Source organism: Phyllobates terribilis, unplaced genomic scaffold (assembly GCF_046119375.1).
Source record: "Phyllobates terribilis strain yellow unplaced genomic scaffold, ASM4611937v1 Scaffold_11__3_contigs__length_659146591, whole genome shotgun sequence".
In the NCBI taxonomy this organism is placed as follows: Eukaryota; Metazoa; Chordata; class Amphibia; order Anura; family Dendrobatidae; genus Phyllobates; species Phyllobates terribilis.
Genome location: NW_027362771.1, coordinates 398,597,527 through 398,624,810, shown reverse-complemented (window position 1 = coordinate 398,624,810; position 27,284 = coordinate 398,597,527). Strand labels below are relative to the sequence as shown.

Here is a 27,284-nt window from a genome sequence, read left to right as displayed (position 1 = left end):
CTTGATCTGTTTTCCATCAACATTGCGTGCAGCAGCCACCACAGCCTCCCAGACACTGTTCCGAGAGGTGTACTGTTTTCCCTCCCTGTAGATCTCACATTTTATGATTGACCACAGGTTCTCTATGGGGTTCAGATCAGGCGAACAAGGGGGCCATGTCATTATTTTTTCTTCTTTTAGACCTTTACTGGCCAGCCACGCTGTGGAGTAGTTGGTTGCATGTGATGGAGCATTGTCCTGCATGAAAATCATGTTTTTCTTGAGCGATACTGACTCCTTCCTGTACCACTGCTTGAAGAAGTTGTCTTCCAGAAACTGGCAGTAGGTCTGGGAGTTGAGCTTCACTCCATCCTCAACATGAAAAGGTCCCACAAGTTCACAAGTTCATCTTTGATGATACCAGCCCATACGAGAACCCCACCTCCACCTTGCTGGCGTCGGAGTGGAGCTCTCTGCCCTTTTCTGATCCAGCCTCTGGCCCATCCATCTGGCCCATCAAGAGTCACTCTCATTTCATCAGTCCATAAAACCTTTGAAAAATCAGTCTTAAGATATTTCTTGTCCCATTCTTGACGTTTTATCTTATGTTTCTTGTTCAAAGGTGGTCGTTTTTCAGCCTTCCTTACCTTGGCCATGTCCCTGAGTATCGCACACCTTGTGCTTTTTGATACTCCAGTAACGTTGCAGCTGTGAAATATGGCAAAACTGGTGGCGAATGGCATCTTGGCAGCTTCACGCTTGATTTTCCTCAATTCTTGGGCAGTTATTTTGCGCCTTTTTTTGGCCAACACGCTTCTTGCGACCCTGTTGGCTATTTGCCATGAAATGCTTGATTGTTCGGTGATCGCTTCAAAAGTTTGGAAATTTCAAGACTGCTGCATCCCTCTGCAAGACATCTCACAATTTTGGACTTTTCAGAGCCCGTCAAATCTCTCTTCTGACCCATTTTGCCAAAGGAAAGGAAGTTGCCGAATAATTAAGCACACCTTATATAGGGTGTTGATGTCATTAGTCAACACCCCTCCTCATTACAGAGATGCACATCATCAGATTTACTTAATTGGTAGTTGGCTCTCAAGCCTATGCAGCTTGGAGTAGGACAACATGTATAAAAAGTATCATGTGATCAAAATACTCATTTGCCTAATAATTCTGAACACAGTGTAATGTATATTTTTTTATTTTATTCTTTCTTTTTTTGCAGGTATTATAGTACCCGGGTCTGGAGGAGAGTCTCATCTTCTCCAAACCCGGGTACCATCCGCACATTGAACCGCATGATAGCCGCATGTGCACATGTAGTCATGTGGATATTATGCGATTCAATGCAAGTCAATGGCGGTGAAAACGCCGCGATTCCGCAAAATAATTGGTAGTGCTGCGGATTTTTCCGCAATGATAATCCGCAGCAGAAATTTACACAGCATGTGCACAGCAGATGCGGATTATCATTGGGGAACATGGCAGACCTTCGACCAAGCGTTTTTTAAGCGTTTCTGCAGCGGAATTGCTGCTGCGGAAACGCTTAAACGCATAGTGGGCACACAGCCTAAGACAGATTTATATTTTGCATTTTAAAGGTTGAAAGCTGCTGCATGAATTCCTTTTGATGATGGATCCGCAGTAACTTCTGTTGCACATTTTCTCTGCAATCTGTGGATGAGGTTTCATAAACTCGTATCCATAATGCTGGTGTCAGAAATACTAATACTGTAGACAGTAAAAATAAGAAAGACAAGAATACTGTTCAACAATAATATCAAGAAATTGACAATATTAATCTCACATAAGCATATCGCAAAAGATCTCTGCAAAGAAAGCATACCCACAAAAGTGTAGAAAAATACATTTTTTCCTCAGAATCAAATGAACATTATACAATTAAAAAAATAAATAAAATCAGTGTTACATTGTCCCTTAACAAAAGAGACAATAATTCATCAATTTTACAGACATTAAAAAAAACATCATAAGGCTATGTGCCCACGATGCAGAAAATGTCTGCAGCGTTTCTGCATCTCCCTTGCCAGAAAAAATGCATGCAGATTGTACATGCATTTTTCCTGCAGAATACACGCGTATTCACATGCGTTTATGCATGCGTTTACGCATGCGGACTACAAGCACTTTCCAGGCGATAGCATCACTTGGAAAGTGCTTGACAACTATGTCACACTATATAAATCCATGCAAACAGCATGGATTTATATAGTGTGACCGTTAAAAATAAAGCTATACTTAGCGATCCCCCGCCGCGTGTGCTGCCATGTGTGTTGTCGCGCTCCTTCCGGGTTGCCAGCATCTCACGAGACAGCCTGCAGTCACATGACCGCGATGTCATCTCAGGTCCTGGAAGGAGAAGCGCTGCAGGGGCCGCCGGACAGGTGAATATAAACTTTATTTATTATTTTATTCTTTTTTTTACAGGTGCAATGGTACCCAGGTCTGGATGAGAGTCTTCTCTCCTCCAGAACTGGGTACCATCCGCACATAGAAACGCATATTATCCGCGTGTACAAATGTACAGACACGGATTCTGTGCGTCTCAATGCAAGTCAATGGCGGCAATTCCGCTGCGCTTCCGCAAAATTAATGAACATGCTGCGGATTTATGAGCGCTGCAGAAACGCTGCGGAAAAATCCGCAGCATGTGCATTGACATTGCGGAATGTCATTGGGGACCATGGGGTGCGGATTACCATGCGTTTTTGATGCTTTTCCGCTGGGGAGATTCCGCAGCGGAAACGCATGAAAAACGCATCGTGGGCACCCAGCCTAATTATCAGAAAAGGACGCTTCCCACACTCAAGTCTGTAGCTCCAGTCAATTTCTTCCCGGTATCATGCTTGGTGCCCTCTTGTTATACCACCTTGGAGAAGCCTTTCTATCTCCTTAAAGTGTCCTCTCCTTGGTATGGCCTCCTCCTTAGTAGGCCTCTCTTGATTGGATTGACTTCTTCAGGGATGACTTCCTGAATGCTCTTCCACCCCAGTGATCCTTGCTTGGATATTTTTTATCTATTTTATCACTCCTGCTATGTACCTTTCCTCCCATGTGGCAATGCTATCATTCATCTTATGATCAAAGTACTGTTTTGATCAATCTGTGCTTTTTTTTCCCTCAAATATGATTACAAAAGACTATAATGTCATATCTTCCCATAGTTAGCAGTTTTTAGAACATCCTTATTACCCTTTGTTAGCACATTGCATTTATAACCCACAGAATGTAGACCAGCTGGCCTTGTCACCCGTAGTGTTAGCCCTGCGGTGAGCCTTTGTACTGTAAATGATCATAAACCTTGGTAGGTGCATCCTGATTAACACTTCCAAAGGTCTTTGACCAATAACAATTGATCCTGGGCTTACTGACTGGAAACACCATATTTAGACCTTTTGGTTATAGGAAACTCTATTTTGTTATACATTTATATCTACACTCCTCAACACTGAAATTGCAACACCAAAAAGGAGAAGTCGTGGAAATAAAAGGATCAGTAGATATGTTAATGATATGATATGCATATGGTGAAAAAATGGAAACAATGTTCAAAATAACTTGATTTATTTAGCATTTAATAATGGGTCCAGGCGCAGAAATACATGCACTTACATGCATTGGCATGCCATCAATGAGCTTATTAATGGTTGTCTGAGGATTGTTCTGCCATTATGAATGCACTTGGGCATGGAAATCCTTAAGATCCGCTGGCAGCTCCCTTTGCAATTACTGACTGATGATGTCCAAGATGTGCTCGATGGGATACAAGTCTAGAGACGTTGCAGGCCATGGAAACACGTTTAGGCCAGGCAGACTGCTCATAGTAGCATGAAAAACATGCAACCAGGCATTGTCGTGTTTGAAAAATTGCTCCTGGGACACTTTAGAGAAATAGGCATATCACTGGTTTCACCACCAAATCAATGTAACATCAAGTTTTTAGTGTACCTCAAGTAAAGGCTAGAGGAGGCTGACTACTGTACATTATGCCACCCCACAACATAATCACAGGAGCAGGACTAGTGTGACATTCCCGTATGAAGGCCTTGTCATGACGTTGCTCATGTGCTCTCCATACCGATCTCTAGTTATCGTTGCATCCAAGAGGCCCTCAACGCGACATTGAAGAGGATAGACCTCCATTCCAGCCTTACTTGTCATCTTGCTCTGCATCATGATAGCCTGTGAGAGTGAGGGCTTTGATGTCAATGGAGCATCTTTAGGCGGGTGTCTGACTCATAGCCCAGTGACCTGCAAACACCTCCTGATGGTTTATGCACACTGTGTGATGCCTTAGGCCTGCTGTGTGATGCCTTAGGCCTGCAGTGTGATGTCCAGTTTCACTTCCAGTACACAATGGGTCATCCGTGGAACCAGTGGTACGGGTCATTTCTTCAAAGTGTCTCCAGAGTCATTTTTCAACATAAATTGTTCATTTATTTCACTATCATTTTAGAAGGTTTAAAAACGTAGCTAAAACTTTTAATTTTTTTCAAGGAAATTTACAAAATTTATATTTTTTATGGACTTATTCAGTTTTGAAGTGACTTTGGGGGTCCTATAGATTGTAAAACCCCCAAAAGTGATACCAATTTAAAAATCGCCCCCCTCAACATATTCAAAACTGCTGTCAGGTAGTTTATTAACCCTTCAGGTGCATTTCAGGAACGAATGCAAAGTGGCATGACAGGACTAAAAAACATATATAATGTTTACTGCTTAAATGTTGCTAACCTTTGAACATGTCACTATATCTGTCAGACTCTAATGCCATTATTTGGCAGTGAATTGCCACGGCAAACATCAGTATCCCACAATAATAATCTCAGGGTGCCGATAGGGTTAAAGAGGGAGCCCCTGCACTCTGTTAACCATTTAGATGCTGTAGTCACTATTGACAGCAGCATCTAAAAGGTTAAATTGCCATGGTCGGTGCCAACAATGATCGTGGCTGATGCAGCAAGTTGTGAGCGATAGTGTACAGCTGACAGCTACAGGATTGTCACCTGTCTGGGGATGCTTTTCTCTAATATCTCTATCGCTATACGTCTCAAAGACATAATGGTGGTCATTAAGGGGTTCGATTTCCGTGCCCAGGTGCATTCTATGTAGCAGAATGTTCCTCAGACAATGATTAAAAGGAATCTGCAGGCAAGTTAAATCAGTTTTTTTTCTGCTGCATATGTAGCAGAGCTCTGAATGCGGATCTGTGTATAACCCCGCCCACACCACTGCTTAGCAGCTTTCTGTTCACCTTAAATTGAAAGAAAGTTGCTAATCAGTTGTGGGGGCATGGTTGGACCAGGAGGCACAAGACACCTATTCCTCTACTGATTATTCCGTGCTGATAAAACACTGATTTTAATGAAACAGCAAAATAAAGTCTCGTAAGTGACACATTGCTGAAATCAGGGTCTCTGCCCCTGCATCATGCTGCTCTTAGGTTATATAGCAAAACCCTAGTGACAGATTCTCTTTAACCCCTTTGAGACTGTGTGCCCACGATGCGTTTTTGTAGCGTTTTTGCGCCATTTTTACGGCTGCGAAAACGCTTGTAAAACAGTCTACCATGCAAAGCAATGTGAATTTGAATGTGCGCTAATTTGCCCGCCGAATTCGCATTGCATTGCAAAACGCAGCATGACAATTTCTACCGCGATTACGCTGAAAATTCGCGGCCATTGAGGAACATTGAAACGCAGCAAACCCGCAGGTATATGTGGATTTGCTGCGTTTCAATTAAATTCAATGGCCGCGAATTTGCAGCGTAATCCCGGTGCGTGTGGTACCCGGGATGAAGAGGAGACTACAACTCGTCTTCATCCCGGCTACCACGCGGTGAAAAAAAGAAATAAAAACGTTAAAAACAAACAACCTGTATATTCACCTCTCCGGCGGCCCCCGGTCTCCTCCGGTCTGCTCCCGGCCACGTCCTCTCTCCTTGGCGTCCCGCGGTGTACTGTCAGGACCTGCGGTGACGTCATTTAGTCACCTGATGGTCACGCGACCGTTGACGTCGGCGGTCAGATGATGGTCGCGTGACCATCAGCTGACTAAATGACGTCACCGCCGGTCATGACAGTACACTGCGGGACGCTGAAGAGAGAGGACGCGGCCGAGAGCAGACTGGAGGAGACCAGAGAAGTGAGTATACAAGTTTTTTTTTTATTTTTAACATTTTAATTCTCTTTTTTTTTTTTTTTTTTTTTTTTATACTATAGATGCTGCATTTAAAGCATCAGTTGTTCACACATTAAAAATCCATACCGGTTGCATGGATTTATATAGTGTGACCAACTTGTCAAGCACTTTCCAAGTGATGCTCAAAATCGCTTGGAAAACTGCTTGAAAAAAAACGCATGTAAAAACGCTGAAAAAAACGCTTCTCTCTGGCAGAAAAAACACATGTAAATCTGCATACGTTTTTTTTCTGCCAGAGAGGCAAAAACGCTCTGCATCAAATCTGCTACGTGGGCACCTAGCCTAACACCTTTTTCACCTTCCTGAACAGACCAAATTTTACAATTCTGACCAGTGTCTCTTTTTGTGGTAATAAATCTGGAACGCTTCAACATATCCCAGTGACATGTTGTACTTTGTTAGTGGTAAACTTAGGTCAATATTTTTTGCATTTATTTGTGAAAATATTGGAATTTTGTCAAAAATTTGCCTTTAAACCAGATACTTAAACCACCCCCTCCCCACTTTTCTTTATGACCCCCTGTTTACTCTGCCTGTGATAAATCCGGCATCTGGCTCAATTTTAATTATCTGATAAAGATGAGAACAGGCCTCTCCCCTCTGCTTCACATGCGTTTGTTAGCAAATATATGGTGAGCAGTTCGTCTGCATAAACATCTGTCTGCCCATGCAACATTTAAGTGTACTGCAATGAATTAAAACAGAAGGTAACAGTCACAGTAAACAATGTTTTTGGTCATCTCTCCCTCCATCCTCCCCATCCATTGTCCCTCCTCCTCAGAACTGTTCCTCAGCATACAATGTGGAAATACCCCATATCTTGCTGTACTGTACTGCTTAGCCACATGGCGAGACTCGGGAGGGACCGAGCGCTATTTACCTCCTGGAGCACAGATTTTCCTAGAATAGTATGCGGACTCAATATACAGGGCCCCTAAGTGCCAGAAGAGCAGAGTCCACCCTCAAGTGATCCCACTGGGCAGTTATCTACAGGTGTACATATGATTTTGACTCCTTGGGTGCTTTCCAGAAACTAGCAGCAATAGATTTTGCTAAGTGAAAATTGCAAATCTGCTGTTGTAATGACCAGTATGTTGTAACATAGTAACATAGTTTGTAAAGCCGAATAAAGACTTGCGTCCATCAAGTTCGACCTGTTAGTTCTGTAATTGCTAAAGTTGATCCAGAGGAGGGCAAAAACCCCAAATGATTTAGCCAATCTTCACCTGAGGAAAAATTCCCTCCCGACTCTGAAACCAGCAGTCAGAATAAATCCCTGTATCAACCTACTATTTTATTTTATTTTTAAGTATATGCTGAAATCTGCCTGGTATCTAGAAAAGCATCCAGTCCCCGCTTGTACTGGTGTAGTGAATCCGACTTTACCGTCTCCTCACTTAGTGAATTCCATATTCTCACTGCTCTTACCGTAAAGAACCCCTTCCTATGCTGGTGCTGAAACCTTTTCTCTTCCAGTCTTAGTGAATGCCCTCTTGTTACCGTAATATCCCTCCTTTTGAACAAATCCCGGGCAAGATCTCTATACTGTCCCCTAACATATTTGTACACATTTATTATGTCCCCCCTCAACCTTCTCTTTTCCAGGCTGAATAGTCCTAGTTTTGCCAACCTCTCTGGGTATTGCAGTCCCTCCATTCCCTTTATTAATTTTGTTGCCCTCCTTTGTACCTTTTCAAGCTCATTTATATCCTTTCTATATATTGGAGCCCATAACTGAGCACAGTATTCCAAGTGTGGTCTGACCAGTGCTTTGTACAGTGGAAGAACAATGTTCTCATCCTTTGCAGCTATACCTCTTCTGATACATCCCATTACCCTGTTTGCCCTTACAGCAGCGGCCTGACTTTGGGCACTCCAATTTAGTTTGCTATCAATCAAGATGCCCAAGTCCTTCTCCATCTCTGAATTCCCCAATGAATTCCCATTCAGTGAGTACTGGTGACTTCCATTTTTCCTTCCCATATGTATGACCTTACATTTCTCCTCGTTAAACCTCATTTGCCATTTAATGCTCCACCTACCCAGCTTATCCAAATCCCTCTGTAGGTCTGCACTGTCCTCTTTTGTATTAATTGTTTTACATAACTTTGTGTCATCTGCAAATATTGATATTTTACTATTTATCCCGTTGACTATGTCGTTAATAAAGATATTAAATAACATTGGGCCTAGTATAGACCCCTGTGGTACCCCACTAGTGACGCTTACCCAATCTGAGTATATTCCATTTATAACCACCCTCTGCCTTCTATCCTTTAGCCAGTTAGCTACCCACTTGCAGACATTTTCCCCCAGCCCCATCATTCTCATTTTGTATACCAACCTATTATGTGGCACGCTATCGAACGCTTTTGAGAAGTCGAGATACACGACATCCTCTGGTTCCCCCTGATCTACTCGAGAGCTAACCTCCTCGTAGAAGTCAATCAGGTTTGTTTGGCAGGAGCGATTCCTCATGAATCCATGTTGGTTCGGGATTAAAAGATTATTAGCATCAAGATGCTCCGTAATTGCCTCTTTAATGAAGCTTTCAAAAATTTTGCCCACAACTGACGTCAGACTCACCGGCCGATAGTTTCCGGCGTCACTTTTCGCTCCCTTTTTGAATATTGGCACTACATTCGCCTGTCGCCAATCAAGTGGCACAGACCCAGTCTCAACTGAGTCCTTAAATATAAGATATAACGGTCTGTCTATCACATTACTTAGTTCCCTTAGTACCCGTGGGTGTATGCCATCAGGTCCTGGTGATTTGTTTATTTTAATGTTACTGAGGCGTTTCTGTACCCCAGCTTGGGTTAGATTTGTCATACTTAGTGGAGGATTAAGTTTGTCACTTCTCATTTCTCTTGTTAGTTCTATTTCCTTTGTGAAAGTTGTCAAAAAAAAATTATTAGCTTTATCCTCATCTTTCTCTATGATTTTGCCTTCCTCACTTTTTATCGGTCCAATATTATCCGATTTAATCCTTTTACTATTTATATACGTAAAGAACAGTTTGGGATTTGATCTACTTTCCCTAGCAATACGTTTCTCTGTTTCCTCCTTCGCTATTTTTATTTGTTTTTTGCAGGTTCTCGTTTTTTCCTTGTAACACATTAGTGCCTCCTTACTGTTTTCCTGTTTTAATCTTTTGAATGCCTCTTTTTTGCTATTTAACGCCCCTTTTACGTTCTTGTTCAACCATATTGGTTTCCTCTTATTTCTGGCCCTTTTATTCCCATACGGTATATACCTCTCGCACTGAGTATTCAGAATTCTTTTGAAGGTTTCCCATTTACTATTCGTATTCCATTGATTAAGTACTTTGTCCCAGTCAATAAGTTGAAGGTTTTCTATCAGCTGATCAAACTTCGCCCTCCTAAAGTTTAATGTTTTTGTTGTTCCCTTATTGATAACCCTACTGAAGGGCATTTTGAAGTCGATAATATTCTGATCGCTATTACCTAGGTGCCCCCCTATCTGTACCTCAGTTATTCTATCAGGCCTATTAGTCAATATTAAGTCCAACACTGCCTTCCCTCTCGTTGGTTCCTGCACTAGTTGGGAGAGATAATTATCCTTAATATTTGTCAAGAACCTTTTTCCTTTCTGAGATCTACAGGTTTCTGTTTCCCAGTCAATATCCGGGTAGTTGAAATCCCCCATTACAATCACTTCATTATGTTTTGCTACTTTGTCTATTTGTCCTAATAGCAGATTCTCATTCTCCTCTGTTATATTTGGTGGCTTATAGCAGACGCCCAGTAATATTTTATTATTATTTTTTGCCCCCTCTATCTCTACCCACATGGACTCGACCCCCTCTTCTCCCTCTCCTATATCTTCCCTTAGTCTGGGTTTTAGACATGACTTTACATATAAGCAGACTCCTCCGCCTTTCCCCTGTTTCCGGTCCCTTCTAAATAAACTATAATCTAATAAATTTACCGCCCAGTCGTAGCTATCGTCTAGCCAAGTCTCTGTTATACCTACGATATCATACCTCTCCTCCGATATAAGCGCCCGCAGCTCATCCGCCTTATTGGTCAGGCTTCTTGCGTTGGTCAGCATGCAAGATAAAACTTTGGGGTTATTTAGCATCCTATTCTTCTCTCACGATCTAACTGTACTATCCCCACCCCCCTCTCCACCCTCATTATATTCACTTCTCCCCTTCCCCCTTGCTTGCCTCACATCCCACCTATTTCCTTGGTCCCCCCCCCCCCGTCTCTAGTTTAAAAACTCCTCCAACCTATTAGCCATCTTCTTCCCCAGCACCGCTGCACCCTCCCCATTGAGGTGCAGCCCGTCCCTACGGTAGAGCCTGTAGTCGACCGCGAAGTCGGCCCAGTTCTCCATGAACCCAAACCCTTCTGCCTTGCACCAACTCTTTAGCCACTTATTCACCTCCCTAACTTCCCGTTGGCTCTCCTGTGTGGCTCGCGGGATTGGTAGTATTTCTGAGAAAACTACCTTGGAGGTCCTTGCCCTAAGCTTCCTACCTAGGTCCCTGAAATCATTTTTAAGGACCCTCCATCTACCACTCACTTTGTCATTGTAGCGACCAGCTCATGCTTCTAGAGATATGTACTCATAAATTAAGCGTGCTCTCATTGCTACAGAAATGCCAAACATGTGGACGCTAAATGTGGTTTATGCACACTGTGTAGTTCAGAAGGGAGGGGGGCATTTCTATATGCCATATAACAGAAGCGGTTGATCCAGCACTTCCAATAAAACATATTTTTATTCAGAAAATTTCATCCGTAAAAAATATATAATTCCATAAGAAATCCACAAAAACATATGGAAAAATGTGTCATCTGAGGAAATAGTCCCAAGGGAGATACGTACATTCAGAGTATTGGTTGACCATGAATGTTTTTGGCATCTCCATATTTTGAGAGCTATAATTTTCCTATATTTCTGCTAACTGAGTCATGTGACAACTTGTTTTTTTTGCGGGATGAGTTGACTTTTTTATTGGTACCATTTTCGTGCATATAAACTTTTTTGATCGCTTTCTATTCTGATTTTTGGGAGGCAGAATGAACAAAAAACAGCAATTCAGGATTTTTTTTTTTTATGCCGTTCACCAAGTGGCAAAATTGATGAGACCGCTTTATTCTTGGGGTCAGTACAATTACAGGGATACCAGATTTATATAATTTTTTTATGTTTTGTAGTTTTTACACAATAAACTCTTTTATATAAAAAAAATGTAAAAATAATATAAAACTGAATTGTTTTTCCATCGCTGTATTCTGAGAGCTATAGCTTTCTTATTTCTCCACTAATGGAGCTGTAAGGTGTCTTGTCTTTTTTTGGGGGGGACAAGATAACTTTTTCAGCAATTCCATTTTTATTTACATTCGACTTTTTGATTGCCTTTGATTCCTCTTTTTTTTTGGTGATTATGATGAAAAAGCATAGGTTTTTTTTGCCATGTATCTTATTTATTTTTTTACAATGTTCATTGAAGGAGTTATCTAGTGTAACAGTTTTATTGATCAGGTCTTTCCGGACGCGGTAATATCACATATGCGTACTTTTGTTGATGTTTTTTTTTTTACATAAATCTACTTATTTACTAGTATAATATAGATTTTTTTTTGTTTGTTTTTTTTTACTTAGTCCCTCTATGGGACTTTAACTTGGTATAATGCATTGTAACTGTAAGTGTTACACTGACAGAAGCCTCTTAGACCATTTTTTTTCGCTTGGTCTAAACAGGGCACCTTAGCTGGCAGACTCAGAGGTCGTCATGATGACGATCAGGCCCTCACGATAACATTGCCGGGGTGCCGATCGGACATTAGATGGAGCTCCTGTTGCGGGCATTGTTTCTGGCTGCGTCAGCCAGGGCTCTGCTAATCATGTAAGCCGAGTTTCCGGCGGCGATCTCACGCGGACAACTCCTGTGCCACACACGATCGTCATGATGTACCAATATGTCATTGGTTGGGAACCTCTACCCGACCATGACGTATAGGCACGTCAGATGTCATGAAGGTGTTAATAACCACATGGATAGCATGCCATTTAAGTGCATGTATTTCTGCGCGTCCATGCTCCTACTCAATACTGAATAAATCAAGATGTTGTGAACATTTTGTTTGCATTTTTTCATCACTTGCATATCCTTAACATGTCTATCGATCTTATGGTCTCCATAATTCCACGACTTTTCCCTTCATGAGGTTAGCTAATCATAAGCAAGCAGCAACACACAGGGGAGAAAAAATAACACCCCCCCCCCCCCCCAACAATACCTTAGAACAGGATTTCTTGTGTGTCAGACATGTAATGACAGACAGTCTGATGATCTGACTGATCTCACTGCAGAGCAGTGTATGATTACATAATCCTGGGAATAGAGCAGAGATAAGTGTGATAACTAACATTTCCTTATGATTTCATCTTTGGGCAACCATTGTGGGGGCGGGGACTGTACAGCAAAGCTGAGGTTTGTCTCCATACCAACACTACTAGCAGCTCTCCTCTTACAATGCTGTCACTCTGCTTTACTGCTCCTTCCTGCATGCTAAGTGCATGAGATGAAATCTGAAGAAGTGTTAGTAATCACACTTGTGTCAGCTCTACTCCTGGCACTATGTAATCACACACAGCTCTGCAGTGAGACCAGTGAGGAGAGCAGACTGTCTGTCATTGCATGTCTCACACAGGAGAAAGCCTGATCTTAGCTGTTGTGGGGGCGTGTTCTTTTCTTCCCCTGCATGATGCCGGTGCTTATGATTGGCCATTCTTTGGTAACGCTTACTTGTAAGTTTAGGTTAGAACTTCTCTTAAGTAAAAGTTATTCAACTGCAATATAGAGGAGAAATTAAAAAATAAAAACTATTATTTATTCAGCTCTGCAGTCACTATTCCATGTTTTGGTCAAACTAGCGAAAGATCCTATTTCAGCATGTATGCCCCCAATATTTACAACCTGATATGAAACAGCTGAGCATTCTCATTTTTTTCCATAACTTCATTAACTTTGTATGACGTACTTTTGAATTTTCTCCCGATTTATTGGAAAAGCAAGCGTGATTGATTGAGACGCTTTTTTCCCAGAACCTTTAATTGTCTCAAAAAATAGACAGGGGAAATGTCTAGGCGTAAAGAGACATTAAATGATCTGAAAGTTGAGGGAAAATACATGGCTGAATGCTAAATGCAAATCTCTCAACAGGATGACTGTCTGATGAAGGTCTGGTACCCTTTAACTGGATGGAAAACCTCTTTTTTACCTCATGAAGTCCTAGAGAAAAAGGGAAGCCAGGTTGATGTCAACTTTTCCTTTGTGTACCTAGCGCATCCTCGAGCAGTGATTGGCTTTTCATGGAGGAATACAAGCAGGTTTATGCCAAGGTAAAATGTTTTGTGTGTGACAGGAGATGGATGATAGTGGCTTGTGGTTGCGACTATGTTCATTACATTTTTCTCTGCCAGGGTAGAAGTAAGGAGATGTGTGTGTGTGTGTGTGTGTGTGTGTGTGTGTGTGTGTGTGTGTGTGTGTGTGTGTGTGTATGTATGTATGTATATACAATACAGACCAAAAGTTTGGACACACCTTCTCATTTAAAGATTTTTCTGTATTTTCATGACTATGAAAATTGTACATTCAAACTGAAGGCATCAAAACTATGAATTAACACATGTGGAATTATATACTTAACAAAAAAGTGTGAAACAACTGAAAATATGTCTTATATTCTAGGTTCTTCAAAGTAGCCACCTTTTGCTTTGATGACTGCTTTGCACACTCTTGGCATTCTCTTGATGAGCTTCAAGAGGTAGTCACCGGAAATGGTTTTCACTTCACAGGTGTGCCCTGTCAGGTTTAATAAGTGGAATTTCTTGCCTTATAAATGGGGTTGGGACCATCAGTTGTGTTGTGCAGAAGTCTGCTGGATGCACAGCTGATAGTCCTACTGAATAGACTGTTAGCTGCTTTTTTTCTTGCCATAATACAAATTCTAAGTAAAGAAAAACAAGTGGCCATCATTACTTTAAGAAATGAAGGTCAGTCAGTCCGAAAAATTGGACAAACTTTGAAAGTGTCCCCAAGTGCAGTTGCAAAAACCATCAAGCGCTACAAAGAAACTGGCTCACATGAGGACCGCCCCAGGAAAGGAAGACCAAGAGTCACCTCTGCTTCTGAGGATAAGTTTATCTGAGTCACCAGCCTCAGAAATCGCAGGTTAACAGCAGCTCAGATTAGAGACCAGGTCAATGTCACACAGAGTTCTAGCAGCAGACACATCTCTACAACAACTGTTAAGAGGAGACTTTGTGCAGCAGGCCTTCATGGTAAAATAGCTGCTAGGAAACCACTGTTAAGGACAGGCAACAAGCAGAAGAGACTTGTTTGGGCTGAAGAACACAAGGAATGGACATTAGACCAGTGGAAATCTGTGCTTTGGTCTGATGAGTCCAAATTTGAGATCTTTGGTTCCAACCACCGTGTCTTTGTGCGACACAGAAAAGGTGAACGGATGGACTCTACATGCCTGGTTCCCACCGTGAAGCATGGAGGAGGAGGTGTGATGGTGTGGGGGAGCTTTGCTGGTGACACTGTTGGGGATTTATTCAAAATTGAAGGCATACTGAACCAGCATGGCTACCACAGCATCTTGCAGCGGCATGCTATTCCATCCGGTTTGCGTTTAGTTGGACCATCATTTATTTTTCAACAGGACAATGACCCCAAACACACCTCCAGGCTGTGTAAGGGCTATTTGACCAAGAGGGAGAGTGATGGGGTGCTACGCCAGATGACCTGGCCTCCACAGTCACCAGACCTGAACCCGATCGAGATGGTTTGGTGTGAGCTGGACCGCAGAGTGAAGGCAAAAGGGCCAACAAGTTCTAAGCATCTCTGGGAACTCCTTCAAGATTGTTGGAAGACCATTTCTGGTGACTACCTCTTGAAGCTCATCAAGAGAATGCCAAGAGTGTACAAAGCAGTCATCAAAGCAAAAGGTGGCTACTTTGAAGAACCTAGAATATAAGACATATTTTCAGTTGTTTCACACTTTTTTTATTAGGTATATAATTCCACATGTGTTAATTCATAGCTTTGATGCCTTCAGTGTGAATGTACAATTTTCAAAGTCATAAAAATGAGAAGGTGTGTCCAAACTTTTGGTCTGTACTTATATTATATATAATATATATATGTGTGTGTGTGTTTGCCCCTTCCTGATTTCTTATTTTGCATGTTTGTCACACTTAAATGTTTCAGATCGCAAAAAAAAGTTTAAATATTGGACAAAGATAACACAAGTAAACACAAAATTTTTGGCAGCACTCCAAAAATTCTTTAGAAAAAATGGACTTTAATGAGCCCAAAAATATATATATATATATATCTTTTCTATGCTAAAGTGATTTTCCACTCATAGATTTCTAGCCTCTATTTGCCAGCGCTTTGTTAAAACAATAAAATCAGATAGTACTCTCTCTCTCCCGGGTCCAGTTCCGGCTTTCCACCATTGCTTTTGGTAACTGACTTCAGAGGTGGCATGATTGCACTTCACATCGCCACTGAGCTCAGCAGTTTGTGGCGTCTTCATCGTCAAAGCTGTTGTGCTCCGTGATTGGCTGCAGCAGTGATGTGCACTGTAGTTGTGACGTCAACCGCAGCAGCCACTCCACATAGACTGGAGCAGCGGTGGAGAGTGGGTATGAGCTCAGGATCTGTGAGTACTATGTGATTGTAAAACAGCGATGGCCAATAGAGGCCAGAAGTCTATAAGTAGAGAATCCTTTAGGCTGGAGCTACATATGTCGTGCAGCAATATTTTTAAAAAAATAGCTCGACAAAAACACTTGTGAAACTTGTCTGCGACTTGCTGTTGTGTGACTATATTAGAGATCTGATTTTGCTGTGAATAAAACAGTTGAGTTGTTAGTAAGTCACGTGTTGTGTGCTACTTGCATTTAAGCTACGTTAAGTGTATCACTTGTGATCAGCCATAGCAAATCCAACACCTTTGGAAACATTTGTGCTCCTTATGCAGTACCAGAAGACATCGCTCTATCCAATGTTACAATGTGTCAGTGTGATTTCAGTGTCCACAACATGTCACCTTGTAGCCCCAGCCTTAAGGATACCGCTCTCTTGATTTTCTTCCTACCTCTCTGACTGCTAGTTCTTTGCTGGCACTACTTTTTTTTACCTCCCAATGTTGTTGAAATTTCTCCGGGTGTCGCCCTGTGTCCTCTTCCCTCTTCTTTCTATATAACCCTTTTTCATACATGAATAAATGTCCTATGGAGGGGGTTCAGGTGCAGAGCTTCCTCCACACGTGTTCAGATGCCGGCTATATTACATTGAACTGTGAACCTTTAGGTCCCTCTTAAAGGGAGTCTGTAAGTAGGTTTTGCTATATAATCTGAGCGCCACATGATGTAGGCAAAGAGAAGCGGAATCAAATGATGTATCACTTAGGTTACTGGGTGCAGCTGTCCTGAGACAATCAGAGCTTTTAGATTTAGAATGAAGCAGAGCTGAGAAGGCTAACGCCGCCCACACCAGGCTCTATGTGTACTAAGTCCATAGACAGTTTGCTGCTTATCACAGGAGGGGGCGTTGCTGAACTAGTCTGGCAATGTAAATCTCTTAGGCTGTGTGCCCACTATGCATTTTTTAAGCATTTCCGCAGCGGCAATTCTGCCGCAGAAACGCTTAAAAAACGCTTGGTAGAAGGTCTGCAATGTTCCCCAATGATAAGCCGCTGTGCACATGCAGCGGAAATTTCCTCTGCGGATTATCATTGCGTAAAAATCAACAGCACTACCAATTATTTTGCGTAATTGCAGCGTTTTCGCCGCCATTGACTTGCATTGAATCGCATAATATCCCCATGACTACATGTGCACATGCGGATATTAAGCGATTCAATGTGCGGATGGTACCCGGGTCTGGAGAAGAGGAGACTCTCCTCCAGACCCAGGTACCATAGTACCTGTAAAAAAAAAAGAATTTAAAATAAAAAATATACATTATACTCACCTTCTGATGGCCCGCGGTCTCCATAGCGATGCGTCCTGGCTTCCCGGCGGCTCTCGATGGTCTAAAAGGACCTTCCATGACGTCATTTAGTCATGTGACAGGTCACGCGACTGCTGACGTCTGCTTTCGTGTGACCTATCACATGACTAAATGACGTCATGGAAGGTCCTTTTAGACCACTGCGAGCCGCCCAACACACCGGACGCATCGGAGGAGACCGGGGGCCATCGGAAGGTGAGTATAATATTTATTTTTTTACCATTATTTTACGGTCACACTATATAAATCCATGTCGGTTGCAGGGATTTATATAGTGTGACCAAGTTGTCAAGCACTTTCCAAGTGATGCTAAAATCGCTTGGAAAGCGCTTGTCAACCCGCATGCGGAAATGCATGTGAAGAACGCTTCACTTCCGCATGTCCCTGGAAGGAAAAACGCATGTACAATCCGCATGTACAATCCACATGCGTTTTTTCTGCCAGGGAGATGCAGAAACGTTCAGGAAAAATCCGCAGCATTTCTGCATCGTGGGCACATAGCATTAGTGATAAATCCTTCACAGTATACAATAGCACTGTACTTTGAGAAGTGACACATCCTTGAATTCTGTGTTTCAGTCTCGATCTTCTGTTGTCTTCAGATTACGGTACATAGCAAAAACCCTCTGACAGATTCCCTGCAAGAGTGCACTAATTAATATAGGTGGATTGTGTAGACGTGTGTCTAGGTGTATAATTTACAGATATTAGGTTACTTTAAATTTCAGTGACTGAATATAATAATATATAATATTTAAGTCAGTCTGAAAGGAAAATAATCTCATTTTCTCAGGACCTGGTTATGGTTCATTTAACTATCCTCCATCACTTTTACATTCTGTTTCAGGGGATCTGTGTGCAATGTACTACTGACATCCTGTCAAGATGGTGTTTGTCGCCTCTGGGCTGAGACACTTTTGCCAGAGGATAGCCTTCTTGGAGGCCAAATAGTTGATTATGGCAACTCCAGCAGCAGTTTGTCAAGCGCAGGGAAGCAAAAAGACAAGATTGAACATGCTCTTGAGGTAAGGTTTCTTTATAGAATTCATCTTTGATTATTACTGCTTGGATAGTCCCAAAAAAATAAATAAACCTTGTGTATAATATATGTTTATTAGTTATTGACTGTATAGGATTATGCATATATAAAAATAAAAAAGGAAAAGGTGGATATTCATAAAATGTTCCACACTTTAGCGAAATTTACATCACTTCCATTGCCTCCATACTCCCATTGGCTATTGGAAGGTACACAAGTTTCTGATTCTCCTGTTATGCAAAGTATGACTTGTAGTTCCTCAACTTCAACCTTTGTGCAGACTCTAAGAAATGCTCTCTGGCTTTGCGTAGTTTAGCATAGATTGCAATTCTTGCTGGATTAGTTATACAATTACTCCTAGACATTAACTGTAGTGTGTGGAGCCTAAAAAGGTCTATTTATACAACACACAGAATTCTGGCGTAAATTGCTTTGAAAAGTTGCAAAATGCTGACGCAACCGTGAGTTGCATCTTTTCACTCTAGTTTCTCCAGATTTGCTAAAACCGGTGGGACTAGGGCGTGACGCCACAGTTCATCTAATTCATAATTAGCCAGTTCCATATGCCAGAAATCTTACTCCAGTCAGGGACAGGAGTAAGATTTCTGGCATAGCGCACAGAGGTGCATGCCACTCACCAGACGCTCTTAATTTATTAAGAGCTGTGCACCTCTTCATTAATTGGGAGCGTCTAACTCCACCTCGCCCTCTTCTCTAGACAAGCGAGATAATCTGGGCCATAAACTTAATTTTAGTATTAATTTGTTTTACAGCATGGTCAATCCGGATTGTAGCACATCTTGTGCGACTGATGGTCATGCATTCTCATTCTGTGTATTTTCTATGCCGGGTATCTTTACTGCTTATCAGATTTTAAAATGTTTGTTTTTTTTGCTGTTATTCAGACAATTCATCACTTGAAACACTTGAGAAGGGGCAGAAGACGGTCTTCTGTTCTGGCTGCTCACACGGAATTGCTACCAAGTCAACCAAGCCAGCAGGAAGCCCACAGGCACATCTCGCATCACGCTAATTCATTGTGTCATTTTCACATAGCAGCAAGCATAAATCCAAACACTGGTAAAGTAGAAGTTTATGGAGTTTATTTACCTTTCTGTACTTTTCTGTGTCTGGTTGCTAGAGTGTATATAAGACCAATGAGAATTTAGATTGAAGGGGTTTCAATCTATTTCTGATATTCTGAAAGGGCTTTCTGATATTTGCAACAGAAATGTTGTAGTATTACTGTATATAGTACATTCGATCAGACAATCTCAGGTTCAAGTCACCTCTGGGGGCTAACAAATAGAGTAAAAATTAAATGTTTTTAAAAAAATAATAAAAAAAATCGTAAAATAAAAACACCACGAACCTTTGAATCGCACTCCTTTTTCCTGCATTAAAAATAAATGTCTAAAAAAAAAAATAAAAAAAAATAATAAAGTACACACGTTATCACTGTGTCCAAGAAAGTCTAATATACAATTAAAAACTTCAAAAGAGAAAAAAAAATCGGATCTGCACAATTGCATTCTTTTTGGGTTGCAACAACTAAGCAAAAAATGCAATAAGAAGCAATCAAAACCTTATATCTATCCCGAATTTTTACAAATCAAAATGACAGGTCACCCATCAAAAAACAAGCCCTCAGAAACCAGCCCAAAAAATATTTTGGATCTCGGAAAATGGCGACACAAGCTAATTTTTTTGTGAATTTCTGAATTTGTTTTCTCTACTTTAATAAACAAAAAAAAAAAACTATGCAAGTTTGGGATCACTATAACTGTACTGACCTGGCAAATCATATTTCCAGGTAATTTTTACTGAGCAATAAATGCCATAAAAATGAAGCCCAAAAAACAAATGCAGAACTGCTTTTTCTTTTGCCATTTCACCTCATCCCCGTTTTCGATTACATTATAAGGTAAAATGAATGGTGTCATTTTTAAGTACAACTCCTCCTGCAAAGCACAAACCCTCATGCAGCTAGGTGGGCAGAAAAATAAAAATGGTGGATCTTGGAAGAAAGGGAGAATAAAATGAAAAATTGGGTTAGTCACTAATGACGCTCATTTTTCCAGACATCCCTTCAGTTTTGGCTGGGCCGGCGTTTAATCTGGATGAAGGTTCGGGAGGCTTCGTAGTCCATTGGCTCAACAGTAAGGAATTGCACTTTACATCGTCCATTGAAATATTTATACAGCATCTGAAAACCATGGTGGAACAGCAGTCAGACACCGCTGAAGATGAGGAGGACGAGGACGGTTTATTAATGAAACTCGATAATGGTTAGTGTAACTTTGCCTCAGGGAAAAGACGAAAAGCCATTTTACATTACAAGGTGAAGTTGTATTGTGAGTGAAATACTACCATAATTCAGTTTTATAGACGCAAATGATGAATTCTCCATCACTATGTATCTACAGACTTTTCTCAATCTCTGTTCTAGGGGAGGCGGAGGGTGAAAGGTCTTTGACTGGATCTCCCGAGCATGAAGAAGCCGAAAAAGATTTGAGTACAAAAGCATCTTCACCTGATGCTACCACCCTTCCTCTACCCACTGTGTTACTAGACCGGAAAATCGAATCTCTCCTCACAGAGTGGAACAAGAGTGCCGACATGCTCTTCACCATTCACCCTGTGGATGGGACTTTTCTACTCTGGCACATTAACTATTTGGATGAATACAATCCTGGAATCTTCAGACAAGTTCAGGTATTATTCTCTAATGTATTACTTATTACAGGAATTTTTCCATCTTAGACATTTGTGATATATATACAAAATATAAATGTTCCCACTTATCAAAATCTTAAATAAAGGGGAGGGTGACGTGCATGTGCTTTTCTCTTTAGATGTATAAAAACAAGTAGCGGTTGAGCCCCTCACTTGTTAGACCTATTACGTGGATAGGCCCTGACTGTATAACATGGGAAAAGAATCTTCTCACTTCTAAATCTGTCATCAAGGTTCTACAACATTGGTGAAATTCGCTGAAACTTTTACACTGTGCACCCAATTATTAGGCAATTTGTAGTTTTGATGATTAATTTTCTTATTGCACAACTATAGTGGTGTCAGTCAGTCCAAAATATTCATCAGCCTGAATATTTAGGAAAGTAAAAGTGAAGTTTTGTCTTTTTTAGGAGAGTATCTATGTTTGCAGAAGTACTAGGGAACTAAATGAAAAATGTAAATTTTCCCATCTCAATTGTTTATTTTAATCTGTTATAGTCAGAACAATAACCAAAGAGCTCAGGTACAAAAATACATTTCTGGCATTTAAAAAAAAACAAAACAAAAAACATCTCAGTGACCAATATAGCCCCTATTCTTTTCAATGACAGTCATAAGCTTCATCCATTGAGTTTGGCAGTTTCTTAATCTGTTGACTTTCAACTTTTTGGGCAGCACCAACCACCGCCTACCAGACACTATTCAGAAATGTGATTGTTTTCCTGCACCGTAAATTTCCCATTTAAGAAGGGCCTACACATTTTCAATAGCTTTTAGGTCCAATGAGAAAGGGGTCATGTCATTATCCTTTCATCTTTATAGCCTTTACTGGCAGCCAAGCAGTGAAGATTTTGGAACATTGTCCTGCATAAAAATCATGATTTTCCTGAAAGATGCAGATGTTTTCCCATACCACTGCTTGAAGAAAGTATCTTCTAAAGCTGGCAGTAGGTTTGGGAGTTGATTTTGAGTCCTTCTTCAACCTGAAAAGGTCCAACTAGCTCATCTTTTTAATAATACCAGCCTATAGCAGTTTCCCACCTCCACCTTGCTGGCGTCTGAGTTGAAGTGGAAGGCTGTGCCCATCACTGATCTAGCCATGGGCCCATTCATTTTATCTGTCAACAGTCACTCTCATCTCTGCAAGCTATAAAACCTTGAAAGATCAATTTTCAGGTATTTCTTTGTCCAGTCTTGATGTTTATGATTCTTGTTCACTGGTGGTCAGGTTTCAGCCATGTCTCTGAGCACCTTGTACTTCCGGGTCCTCCAGGGAGGTTGCAGTTCTGGAATATGACTGCACTGGAGGATAATTGCTCCTTGTTGCTTCACGTTAGATTCTTTTTAAACAGTTGGAAGATGATGTGCGTATTTTTTTCTCAACACGTTTTCTGCAACCCCGTTGATTTATTTGCAACAAAAAACATTTGATGGTTCTGTGATCATGTCCCAATATTCAATTGCATTTTTTTCATTTTAAATCAAAAGTCATGGCGTACAGTGCCCAAATCACGAAGATTTGGTTAACGTACAAATATAGTCTGGACGTGTGTGTGTACAGTGCCTTGTGAAAGTATTTGGCCCACTTGAACTTTTCTACCTTTTGCCACATTTCTGGCTTCAAACATAAAGATATAAAATTCTATTTTTTTTGGGAAGAATCAACAACAAGTGGGACACAATCGTGAAGTGGAACGAACTTTATTGGATATTTTAAACTTTAACAAATTAAAAACTGAAAAGTGGGGCGTGCAATATTATTCGGCCCCTTTCCTTTCAGTGCAGCAAACTCACTCCTGAAGTTCAGTGAGGATCTCTGAATGATCCAATGTTGTCATAAATGACTGGTAATGATAAATAGAATCCCCCTGTGTGTAATCAAGTCTCCGTATAAATGCACCTGCTCTGTGGTAGTCTCTGGTTCTAGTTCAAGTGCAGAGAGCATCATGAAGACCAAGGAACACACCAGGCAGGTCCGAGATACTGTTGTGGTGAAGTTTAAAGCCGGATTTGGATACAAAAAGATTTCCCAAGTTTTAAACATCTCAAGGAGCACTGTGCAAGCGATCATATTGAAATGGAAGGAGTATCAGACCACTGCAAATCTACCAAGACCCGGCCGTCCTTCTAAACTTTTCATCTCGAACAAGGAGAAGACTGATCAGAGATGCAGCCAAAAGGCCCATGATCACTCTGGATGAACTGCAGAGATATACAGCTGAGGTGGGAGAGTCTGTCCATAGGACAACAATCAGTTGTACACTGCACAACTCTTGCCTTTATGGAAGAGTGGCAAGAAGAAAGCCATTTCTCAAAGATATCCATAAAAAGTCTCGTTTGAAGTTTGCCACAAGCCACCTGGGAGACACACCAAACATGTGGAATAAGGTGCTCTGGTCAGATGAAACCAAAATCGAACTTTTTGGCCACAATACAAAATGATATGTTTGGCGTAAAAGCAACACAGCTCATCGCCCTCAAAACACCATCCTCACTGTCAAACATGGTGGTGGCAGCATCATGGTTTGGGCCTGCTTTTCTTCAGCAGGGACAGGGAAGATGGTTAAAATTGATGGGAAGATAGACGGAGCCAAATACAGGACCATTCTGGAAGAAAACCTGTTGGAGTCTGCAAAAGACCTGAGACTGGGACGGAGATTTATCTTCCAACAAGACAATGATCCCAAACATAAAGCAAAATCTACAATGGAATGGTTCAAAAATAAACGTATCCAGGTGTTAGAATGGCCAAGTCAAAGTCCAGACCTGAATCCAATCGAGAATCTGTGGAGAGAGCTGAAAACTGCTGTTCACAAACGCCTTCCATCCAACCTCACTGAGCTCGAGCTGTTTTGCAAGGAAGAATGGGCAAGAATTTCAGCCTCTCGATGTGCAAAACTGATAGAGACATACCCCAAGCGACTTGCAGCAGTAATCGCAGCAAAAGGTGGCTCTACAAAGTATTAACTCAAGGGGGCCGAATAATATTGAACGCCCCACTTTTCAGTTTTTAATTTTTTTAAAAAGTTTAAAATATCCAATAAATTTCATTCCACTTCACGATTGTGTCCCACTTGTTGTTGATTCTTCCCAAAAAAATTAGAATTTTATATCTTTATGTTTGAAGCCAGAAATGTGGCAAAAGGTAGAAAAGTTCAAGTGGGCCAAATACTTTCAAAGGCACTGTGTGTGTGTGTGTGTGTGTGTGTGTGTGTGTGTGTGTGTGTGTGTGTGTGTGTATATATATATATATATATACATACATACACAACACATAAAGAATACGCACACATTTCAGTTACATCAGCACATTGTTAATTTAAATCACCAAACAAACACACGGCTCAGCTACATTATCAAAACACACATCACACAGTTACAATGGGCACACACGCACCCAGTGTGTATACATTACAGCATTTTGACGTTCCTTCCAAGCATGTGACTCATCACATGACCTGAAGGTTAACTAGTAGCCATGATCTGCAGCACCCATGCAGGTCTAGTGATGTACAGGTCCTGGTAGCTTATTCCCCTTCTCTGCACTGATCAGATTGATCGTTGTGGGGCAGGAGGAGAGAGCGCAGTTCTCTCAGTGGTTGGGAGGAACGATGTTTCAATGTTCTCCTCCATCATAGGAAGCTGCCTCCAGACTATAAGACACTAATATTTCTAGCAAGATGTTTTTCTTGCTAAAAAAAAGTGCTTCTTATAGTTAAAAAAAAAAAAAAAAAAAAAATGTGCTAATTCAACTATCCAAATTTTAACAATGATATTCAAATAATAAGCTGTGGAGTGCTGGTAGTTTCACATTCCTAATGTCAGTCCTCCAGTAGAATACAGGTTTTTAAATTTCTCAAATTGTCAGATTTAAAAAGAAATAAAGTCATACATTATAATCAGAAAAAAACACAAGAGCTGACATTTTAATAATTAAAACCACAGCTGTTATTTTGTCTAATCAGTTTTTTTAGGATAGCATTTGTTTGTGCTTTTCCTAGGATCAGATTGTCACAGACTTTAGGTATTTTGGTTAGTTTGGACTCCACGGTAGGTTCATCATGCATCACTAGATATCTTTATGACTCTCCATTTAATAACTGAACACATTGTTTGCCTGCAGTTCTTTTGTTCTTTTATCCCGAGGCTTATCTCTTAGTAAATAATGTGCTGCTTTCTATTTCATTTTGTATCTCCTACTTTACAAAACAAAAAATGTATAGCCCCCGGGACCGAACATTCATCTCTTGCTGCTGGGAGGATTAACTAATGCTATCATTTTACAAGGCTAGCGGTTTCTGAGATGTTCCATATCTTAGGTAGAGGAAAGAAAAACTTGATTTATTCTAGGCCCCTGGTACTTGCATACTTCAAGGGTAACATGCTGAAGGCAAATTACATTATTATTGTAACATTTACTTGTTAATGCTATTGACCATTAGATCAGGATAGCAATTATTAAAAGGTACAAAAGAAGAGAAAACATAATCTTACTGCCCCCCCCACCCGCCCCCCGCTAATAAGTCTCTAAACTCTGTTACCTTTAATTCCACTGTTAGCTCCCCTGCAATCACTGCAGTGGTTTGTTATTGTATACACAGCTCACACTCTGTGCAGCTACATTACAATTACCAAGAAGCAATGCACTCAGGCTTCTCTGCCAGAGCGCTATCTGTCTCGCAGCTCCTTCACTCCCACCCACACCACCTGAAGAGCACCATCTTGATGCTACTATAGTCTCAAGATGGATAAATAGCTGGTTACACTTGTTCTCCCTTTCAGCTCTTACAGTATGCATTGTCCTGAGACTCCCCTCCCCCAGAGGTGCTGATACTGCCCACACAGTACTATAGGGAGCAATGAGTCATATAATGGATTCATTTATTCTCATGTAATTTTACATTCTGGAACTCCTTCCCTTCTGGCCCAAGTCACTATTGATGAGCTGTAAGCTCTGTGGAGCCTGCTCTGACACTATGTCTCCACCCTCTGTGTACACATCTCCAGTCACTCACAACTTGCTGTGCATCTCTGGCCACAACTCCATGATATCACTGTTCAAAGCACTGCTGTATAAACTGCTGGCTGAGCCCTTCCTCCATGCAGGGCTGTGCTCCACTGACAGGTTATGTTCTGTTTAAAGCACAGACAGAAAATCTCTACTCTGTGCTTTGGAACGGACGATCAGCAAGTAAAGTCACATGACTACATGCGACCACTCAGGAGCATAGCAGAGTTTTAACAGCAAGTACATTTATGAATCATCGTTGGCAATCGTTCATAAATTACCAACAAGACTAATATGCCATATTTGAAAATAATAGAACATTATCTTTGACCCCTATTATCCTGCAGATATGGGGTCAATCTGCAGGTTAATAGCATTACTAACATGCCCGGGCGCTGCAGGGTGGAAAATGAACTTTATTCTCTCCGGCAGAGTTCTGCTTTCAGTTATGGGGACGGCGCTGGTTCAGTCGCCGCTCTGAGATTACAGGGCACAGCTGTTACCGAACCCCCAGCCCTGACTGACACTCCCTCTTCATTGGGGCACAGTGAGGGCAGAGGTCGCGGTTACAGCCGCCCCCCTGTATTCTCAGAACAGTGACTAAACCGGCGCCATCCCTGTGACTGAAACCCGAACTCTGCCGGGAAGAATAAAGTTCCGTTTCTTCCCGCAGCATTCTGCTACGTGCCGGCGCTGGCCAGTTTAGTAACGCTATTAATCTGCAGGTTAACCCCATATCTGCAGGTTAATAGCGTTTTTTGGTGACAGGTTTCCTTTGAAACCCCTCACAGAAAAGAGGAATAAAACGGGAAAGTACAATTAATCAAGCAATAAATAAATCAAAGGCAAAAGAAATACAGAACTGCAAAGCAATATTGTTTGGTAAAAAACATATCATGTTGTGGCAGGAAATGGCCCCAGAAAGTAATCAGATTATATGTATATAACATGGGCAAACAGGAGTCCTGATATGCACCAAGTAACCCACTATTCCTGACATGTCGTCTGCTGCAAAATGCCTGTCGGCTCTTCTGACATGTTTTGGTCCAGTAACTAATTGTATCCCCCGTTCTATAACAATCCTGGAGCAGCTTTCTGTGCAGAGTAACTGCATTGTGCCATTCCGCTGTAATACGTCCTATCAATTTATAGCAGAATTGACATCTGGATGTCGCCACCATTTGACACTGTGCAATCAGTGCTGCAGTACCAGTCTGTGAAGGCACGAACAC

The 27,284-nt window shown here is 41.3% G+C and overlaps 1 protein-coding gene across 1 annotated transcript in view; it reads left to right on the top strand.

Moving 5' to 3' along the window:
* The window catches only part of DMXL2 (Dmx like 2), a 152,504-nt gene that overhangs the window by 37,443 nt on the left and 87,777 nt on the right, over positions 1-27,284 (top strand). Inside the window, exons 3-7 of the mRNA XM_073654720.1 lie at positions 13,403-13,581; positions 18,117-18,294; positions 19,214-19,388; positions 20,390-20,596; positions 20,758-21,023. Coding sequence (XP_073510821.1) covers positions 13,403-13,581; positions 18,117-18,294; positions 19,214-19,388; positions 20,390-20,596; positions 20,758-21,023 — 1,005 coding nt within the window. The remainder of the gene's footprint in view (positions 1-13,402; positions 13,582-18,116; positions 18,295-19,213; positions 19,389-20,389; positions 20,597-20,757; positions 21,024-27,284) is intronic.